We start from the raw sequence: 8,319 nt of genomic DNA on the forward strand, positions 1-8,319 counted from the left end.
GCACCACTTTCTGCGCAGAAATAAAGATTAAGTTGGATCCTTCAACCCTGTGTGTTTATTGGCACAAGCGCACCGGGCACGAACTCACCGTTGTTTGGGGACAACAATTTCTGGTGACCCAGATGGGACCCTAGCTGACTGCCTTGCCCGGTCCACCTCTTCAGCTCCGGCAACAACTGTGGACGGCGCGAGGGCCAGGCACCACCAACCTTATTCGTCGGAGGTCTGACCATCTCCTGGTTGCCTGACGGAGTCGGGGAGGGGCACAATGGCGCAACACTCGAAGGACCAACTTAATCAGGTGGGGCGAGGGAGGTTTCAACGGACTGGTGAGTACTTCTTTCCATATTTTGGGCAGGTTGGGAAAGAGACGGCTTTGAAAGTTCTGACCGTATAGATACCCTAGGCGAGTGAGATCGGGTGGCAGCCTCGTGAACTCCCTTTAATCAGTTTGGTTCTGAGGCTGAGTGGCGGTCGCCGTCCGGTAGTTGGATAATGGGAAGTAACCAGTCTAAGATTCCACCCTGCAGTCCCTTAGAATGCATTTTGAAAAATTGGCCAAAGTTTGGAAGTGACCCTATGACAAAACAACAGATGATTCGGTATTGCAATACATGTTGGCCACAGTACCAACTTGCAGATGGTGCAGCCTGGCCGAAGAATGGGTCTTTGGATTATAACACAATCTTGCAGTTACAGTTGTTTTGTAGGCGCCAAGGGAAGTGGGATGAGATGCTTTATGTAGAGGCATATATGACTTTATATAGGGATGAGGTTACACAGAAGTTGTGTGGGATATTTAGGGGAAGTGGGGTAATGGCTTTACGGGGGGTCACCACAGTATGTCCAAAGGAGCCAGAGGAGGAAGATGTGCAGTTGCTAATTGCTCCCATGGCTCCCCCGTCTCATCCTGTGAGCCATGCATCACCACAGGGGACTTTCACTGCACCTGTAACGGCTTGTCAGGGACTCCCGGCTGGCTGGTCCAGTCCGTCGTCCCCCACCTCCCCTGACAGCCTTGGGTTGCCGTCCCCGGGTCCGGCGGATGCGGATGGTAGCAATCTGGTGGTAGAGGGGACTGTAGGAGATGGGGCGTTTAGCCCTGTGGCGAGTCGCTTACGATCAGGGGCCCAACCAGTAGTTCAGGCCCCTTTACAACAAGCGGTGGGTCCTGAAGGTGAACCAGTTTTTGTCCATGTGCCATTCAGCACGGCAGACTTGATAAATTGGAAACAGTCTGTGGGCCAATATCGCCAGAATCCGGAGGCAATGGCCCAGTTGTTCTCTACTATTTTCCTCACCCACCAACCAAACTGGATAGATATTCAGGCCTTACTGGCTGCTTTTCTGACTCCAGAAGAAAAGAGGTTGGTCTTAGAGAAAGCACGCACGATAGCACAGCAGCATCACCCAGCCGGTGATGTAGATGAACTTTGCCCTAAGAAAAATCAAGACTGCGATCCCAACACCCGAGGGGGCCGAAAGGAGTTAGAGCTGTATCAGGAGTTTGTGCTGGCTGCTCTCCGGGAGGCTATCCCCAAGCAGAAAAATTTGTCTAAATTGTATGAAGTGCGGCAGGGTCCGAAAGAGGATCCATCCAGTTTTTATGGGAGGTTATGCGAGGCAGCCAGACAGTGGACAGTTTAGATCCGGAGCTGCCAGAAAATGCCAAGATGTTTAACACACTGTTTATAGGACAGTCAGCCCCAGATATCAGAAGAAAACTACAGAAGACTGAAGGAGCAGCTGGAATGAGCATCAGCCAAATGATTGAGATTGCTTATAAAGTATACTCCAACAGAGTTCAGGTTAAGGAGAAAAGGGAAGATAAGAGAATAAAGGCACAGGCGTCGTTACAAGCATCATTGTTGGCAGTGGCAACTGTAGATCAGAGGAGTCGGGGACGAGGCAGGGGAAGTAGAGGGCATAGAGGAGGCGTGGGCTATGCTCCAGGAGGCTACGGCCAGGGTTCCAGGTTGGGACCTAATCAGTGTGCTATTTGCAAGCAGGAAGGGCATTGGAAAAATGAGTGCCCCAAGAGGGAGAAGAAGAGACGAGAGGAGGAAGAAAGATTGTTGATGTTGGATGGTTCTGACCAGGAGTGACGGGGACCGGGGGCTAACACTGAAGGAATCTCTGTCTCCCCTGATGAGCCCCTGGTTAAAATGCAAGTAGGGGGAGAACTTATTGACTTTCTAGTAGATAGTGGAGCCACGCATTCAGTTGTAACCAATTTTAAAGGACCCTTATCAAAAACCAAGATCCCCATAATTGGAGCCACCGGCCAGCGGACGTATCGTCCTCTTGTGCCACCCATGGAATGCAAATTGGGAGGAAAGAAAGTGTCTCATCAGTTCCTGTATATGCCTGAGTGCCCCATACCTTTGTTTGGGCGGGATCTGCTGTGCAAATTGCAGGCCCAATTGACCTTTTCAGAGGGGAAAATTACTATGAAGATACCAACTGAGGAAGCCTGGAAAGCTCAGGTGTGTCTCCTATTGCAGGAGGGGGGGGGAAGGGAGAATTCCCCCAGAAGTAGAAGACGCTGTAGTACCATGGGTATGGGCAGGAGAGAAGCCAGGAAGAGCCAAACTGGCTACCCCTGTAAGCATTGATTTAAAGCCAGGAATTACCCCGCCCAGGGTGCCACAGTATCAATTGAAAATAGAAGCTTGGAAAGGCCTGGAACCATTGATAAAGAGATTCCTTAAATATGGTTTACTTCGGGAGTGTCAATCATCTTTCAATTCCCCCATTTTGCCTGTAAAGAAACCCCACAGTAATGAGTATCGTTTTGTGCAGGACCTCAGAGCCATGAACAAGGTCACGGTGACCCTTCATCCGGTGGTGAAGGACCCTTATACTTTGCTGACTACTTTGTCTGCAGAGGAACAGTGGTTTACAGTCCTGGACCTGAAAGATGCTTTCTTTTGCATCCCACTTGAAAGAGACAGCCAAGAGATTTTTGCATTCGAGTGGGAAGACCCGAATACTAGGAGAAAAACCCAATTGTGCTGGACAGTTTTGCCTCAGGGTTTTAAGAACAGTCCCACTATTTTCAGCACTGCCTTAAGTATCGACCTTCAGAAGTGGGACAAAGGGACATCAGGAACCCTGTTACAGTATGTGGATGATTTGTTAATTGCAGCAAAAATGAGGGAAGAGTGTCACCTGCTGACCGTAAGTTTACTAAACTTCCTGGGACAGGGGGGTTACAGGGTATCTCGAAAGAAAGCCCAAATAACAGAAAAAAAAGTACGATATTTGGGATTTGACATCTCACAAGGCCAGAGGATGTTGGGCCCTGAAAGAAAAGAGGCCATCTGTCAGATGGCAGTCCCAAAGACCAAGAGACAGTTGCGAGGCTTTTTAGGTATGGCAGGATTCTGCCAGATCTGGATCCCTAATTTTGGACTAATAGCCAAGGCTCTTTATGAGGCCACTACTGGTAGTGAGGGAGATTTGCAATGGACGGCAGAATTCCGAAAGAGCTTTGACACTATCAAACAGGCCCTTATGACAGCACCGGCCCTGGGCCTACCCGATCTGAGTAAACCATTTCAACTTTATGTACATGAATGCCAAGGAGTAGCATCAGGAGTGCTGACCCAGTACTTAAGTAGCTGGAGAAGAGCAGTGGCCTACTTCTCCAAACAATTGGATCCCACTAGTTTGGGATGGCCGGCCGGCCTGCCTGCGAGCAGTGGCAGCTACCGCTATGCTGGTAAAGGAATCTAAGAAACTTACTTTAGGACAACCAATGACTGTGTATACCCCACATTCAGTGCTGGCGGTGATGAATGCAAAGGGGGGAACCTGGCTTTCCCCTGGATGAATGGCTAAGTACCAGGCGACTCTCCTGGATCAAGGAGATATCCAGTTGCAAACCTCTAGTACCCTGAACCCAGCTACGTTGATGCCATTGGAACAGGACGAAGGATTACAGCATGATTGCATTGAAACTATTGAGAGTGTGTATGCTAGCTGGCCGGATCTTAAAGATGCCCCACTACCTAATGCAGACCTTGAATTCTACACAGATGGAAGCAGCTTCATGGACAATGGAACCCGAAAGGCGGGATATGCCGTGGTTACATCATGGGATACCGTGGAGGCAAACACCTTGCCTCCAAATACCTCTGCACAGAAAGCTGAGCTTATTGCACTGACCCGTGCTCTCCATTTGGCAAAAGGAAAGATAGCCACTATATACACGGATTCGAAGTACGCCTTTGGAGTCTTACACGCCCACGGAGCTATATGGAAAGAGAGAGGACTCTTAACGGCAAGTAAAAGCCCAGTAAAGCATGGAACAGAAACTACTTGAAGCCGTGATGGAACCACTAGAGGTAGCTGTGGTGCACTGTAAGGCCCACCAAAAGGGAGATGCTGACGTTATTAAAGGAAATCAACGAGCAGATGCTGTGGCGAAAAAGGCAGCTAGAGGACAAGTTCAAGAGACTCAAATGTTGGCATTGATGCCTCAGGTAGTGTTACCTGAGGAACCTCCCAAATATACTGAAAAAGAGAACCAACTCGCAGAGAAATTGGGAAGCAAAGAACAACAAGATGGATGGTGGGTTTTGCCTGAGGAACAAGTCCTGATGCCAAAACTGATTCTTAGCAAAGTGCTCCAAGAGTACCACCAGAGCACCCATATGGGAGCTGACGCCATGACCCAAGGTCTCCAAAGAATTGTAGTGGGACCTAAGATGAGAAAAACAGCAGAACAGATAGTGCGTAGATGCCCTGTCTGTTGTGCCAACAATCCTAAGATTTCCCCCAAACCTCCGCCAGGAGCAGGAAGGCAAGGACTATTAGCAGGAGAATGTTGGCAGATAGATTTCTCTGAAGTTCCCAGGAAGGGACACTACAAATACCTGTTAGTGCTCATGGACACTCTGACTGGATGGACTGAGGCCTTCCTGTGCCGAACCAACCAAGCAAAAGAAGTGGTCTGGGTGATGCTAAAAGAAATGATTCCACGATTCGGAATCCCAGAGGGATTAGCCTCGGATCAGGGCCACACTTTGTGTCGGAGGTGACCCAGGCAGTTTCCTGGGCTCTGGGGCTACAATGGGACCTTCACACATCATGGAGACCGCAGTCAAGTGGACAGGTGGAACGAATGAATCAGACTCTAAAAAGACAGCTGGCTAAACTTTGCTAGGAAACTCAGTTGAAATGGCCCGAAGCTCTGCCTCTTGCCTTGCTTAGAGTGCGCATAGCCCCTAGAGCTAAATTGGGAGTTAGTCCATTTGAATTAATGTATGGCAAGCCATATCCTAAGAATCCAGTGGTGACGCATGGGAGTCAAATGCATGTAAAAGGGGAAGGTTGGGTAAAAGATTATTTGTATTCTTTGTCTGCTGTATTGTCTTCTCTCCACAGGTATGTCCAGGAATGACTTCCACTCCCTCTAGATACACCAGTCCGCAAGTTCCAGATCGGAGACAAGGTACTGGTCCGGACGTGGAAAGACGAGCCGCTTCAGCCCAGGTGGAAGGGACCGTATCCTGTGATTCTTACTACTCACGCTGCAGTGAAGGTTCAGGGGGTAAAACCGTGGATACACTACACTCGGGTGAAGGCCGCACCAGAAGTACCACCTGCAGGAGAAGTTGCTGAGAGTGTTGCACCGGAAGCCGACACAAACTGACACCGTTGGACAGCAGAGCCAGTAGAAGGACTTAAATTTCTGTTTAAATGTCAACCATGTGGAAAGTAGTTCTTTGCATAGGTGTAATGTTTCTAGAGTCTAAGGGGTTGGTGCATCAAAGGTTCGAGAAGAGTCAAAATGTGTGGGTTCATTTGGCAAAGGACGTATTAAATGTCACTCATTTTTGTTTGGCAGGTGGAATATCAGTTGATGATATTTTCACGTCATGCCTTATAGGGGTGCCCACTCCAATGGAAGCTCCAGAATCAGACTTGGTTCACATCTGGGGGAATAGGAGGTCCAATCAATTACACTAACAACTCCATGTGGGGAACCATTACCACAGAAAGAAACGCTAGTACCTTTGAAATAGATTTGTTGACAGTCACCTCCCCTGGTAACACCAGCTGTGCCAATTTTGTGTACTGTACCCAAGCTTCCAAAAGCCTAACCAAAGAAATGAAAATTTTCAATTGCTCAAACATGACTAATGTATCTTGCAACTACGTTCATGTTATATTACCCCAGGGGTGGTTCCTCCTTTGTGGGAAGACTGCCTATTCATATACCCCAGCCAATGCCACAGGAGGCCCTTGTGCTCTAGGCCGGTTGACTGTCTGGCTACCAGGTATGCCTAAGATCTCTAGTAAGCGTCACCGGAGAGGTTCGAAGGTGCTAGATAAATCCTGTGATAGTGACATAAACCTCCTGAGTGAGGCCGAGGTAGTGTCCTTAGCAGTTTTCCTAGTAGGGGTGCCAGGCCTAGTAGTGGATGCTGAGAGGCAGCTTGGTAAGGTGGCCTGTGCCCTGGCAAAGGGCCTAAATACAACTTCACAGGCCCTAGCTGCCCTCAATATTGAAATGAAAGAACTAAGAGGAGCTACTCTGCAAAATAGAGCAGCCATAGATTACCTGTTGCTGAGGCATAACCACGGATGTGAAGAGTTTGAGGGAATGTGTTGTTTTAATTTGACAGATAACTCCTAGTTGATAGAGTCAAAAGTGCAGAAGTTAAAAAAAGTTCTGTCCCACATTAAGCAAGGGGAAGGGTTTGACTTCTCACGGCTTACTTCTTAGCTTCCTAATTTTTCATGGCTTAAGCAAATTTTCCTATTAATTGTGGCAAGTATGTGTATTTTCTTGATGATCTGTTGTGGGATACAGTGTGCGCCAATGTGTTGTGAGATACTCAAGAAATCAATTTCTTCCCCCGTTCACCGCGTGATGTTTGTAAAATCATCAGTTACAAACCTGATCCAAAACAATCGGGAGGAAGCAAAAAGATTTCTGGAGATGAAAAAGATAGTCGAGAACTATGGGCCTTTTCCATAAGGGCCATAGTCTCGAAGTGGGGATTTGATGGGTACCCCTGAACTTTCACTATGCATTTTCTACTTTGGGAACAGCTTTGTATGTTTTGAAAAGTATTTTATCTAACCAAGGGCATAGAGTAGGTTGTTTAGGCTGGGGGAGATCGCTTGTTGCTTAGTTGCTTAATTGCTGGCCTCACTAGAAGGAAAGCTGTATCAACAAAGTCCGGAGCTGGAAGGGGGGTTACTCGGGTGGGGAGCTGGAAGGGGGGTTACTTGCTGGGCTTGCTATACATTTCATCACATCAGCAAGTTTAACCTGTTACGTAGCTATATAAGGCAGACGTCCACTGAGGTGTGGGTGCTTGCTTTGCGAACGATTGCCAAGCACCACTTTCTGCACAGAAATAAAGATTAAGTTGGATCCTTCAACCCTGTGTGTTTATTGGCACAAGCGCACCGGGCACGAACTCACCGTTGTTTGGGGACAACACCAGCATCAACCATGGCATCCAGATTAAATATGAAAAACACTGGCAGTTCTACCTGGGGAGGGAAAGCAACATTTTTTTTTTTTTTTGTTAGGTGATTATCTTTGAAAACTCATGGCAATCAGGGGAGCTTCTGGACAATTGGAAAAGGGCAAATACAGTGCATATTTTTAAGAAAGGGAATAAGGAAGATCAGGGAACTATAAACCAGTCAGCCTCAGTTCACTCCTCAGACAAATCATGGAACAGATCCTCAAGGAAACCATTTCTAAGTGCTTGGAGGAGAAGAAGGTGATTAGGAACAGTCATCATGGATTCACCAGGGGCAAGTCATGCCCGTCCAACCTGATTACTTTCTATGATGACATAACTGGCTCTGTGGATGTTGGGAAAGCAGTGGGCCTGTTCTTACCAGTGGGGCTGTGTCTGAGCAAGTAACATTCTTGAGCTGACAGGGAGAGGAACCTGTACCCACAAGAAAATATAGCACTCTGGGACTTTAGGAGAGTCAAATACTTACCTGGGCTCTGCTGTCAGGGGCAGTTACAGTTCCCTCTTTGGTTATAGCAGGGACCTGATAATCTTCTGGGTCCACCCTCACCTCTTCATCTGAAGGTAGCACTAAAAGAGATCCTGAATTGGAGGAAAGGAAAGAACATTGAAGAAGTAGAACATCTGTTAATGACCAATAGTTCCTGTGATATTATAACATCTGGTTGGTGTTTGGCTGGGGTATAAGGGCAGGTTGGAGCCCCATGGGTGGTAGCCCTAGGATACTTGAAGTGGACTTTCAGCAAGAGAACACCTCCAAATATCTATAGATAACATCAAGACGTGGTAGACGAAAACTGAGTGACTA

At 47.8% G+C, this 8,319-nt stretch overlaps 1 protein-coding gene across 1 annotated transcript; it reads left to right on the forward strand.

Moving 5' to 3' along the window:
- Positions 1–3,839: 3,839 nt before the first annotated feature.
- Positions 3,840–7,401, forward strand: LOC132248886 (uncharacterized). The gene has a single exon (XM_059723441.1). The coding sequence runs from the start codon at positions 4,308–4,310 to the stop codon at positions 5,043–5,045; it is 738 nt and encodes a 245-aa protein (XP_059579424.1). The 5' UTR covers positions 3,840–4,307; the 3' UTR covers positions 5,046–7,401.
- Positions 7,402–8,319: the final 918 nt, after the last annotated feature.

Source organism: Alligator mississippiensis, chromosome 1 (genome assembly GCF_030867095.1).
Source record: "Alligator mississippiensis isolate rAllMis1 chromosome 1, rAllMis1, whole genome shotgun sequence".
Lineage (NCBI taxonomy): Eukaryota > Metazoa > Chordata > Crocodylia > Alligatoridae > Alligator > Alligator mississippiensis.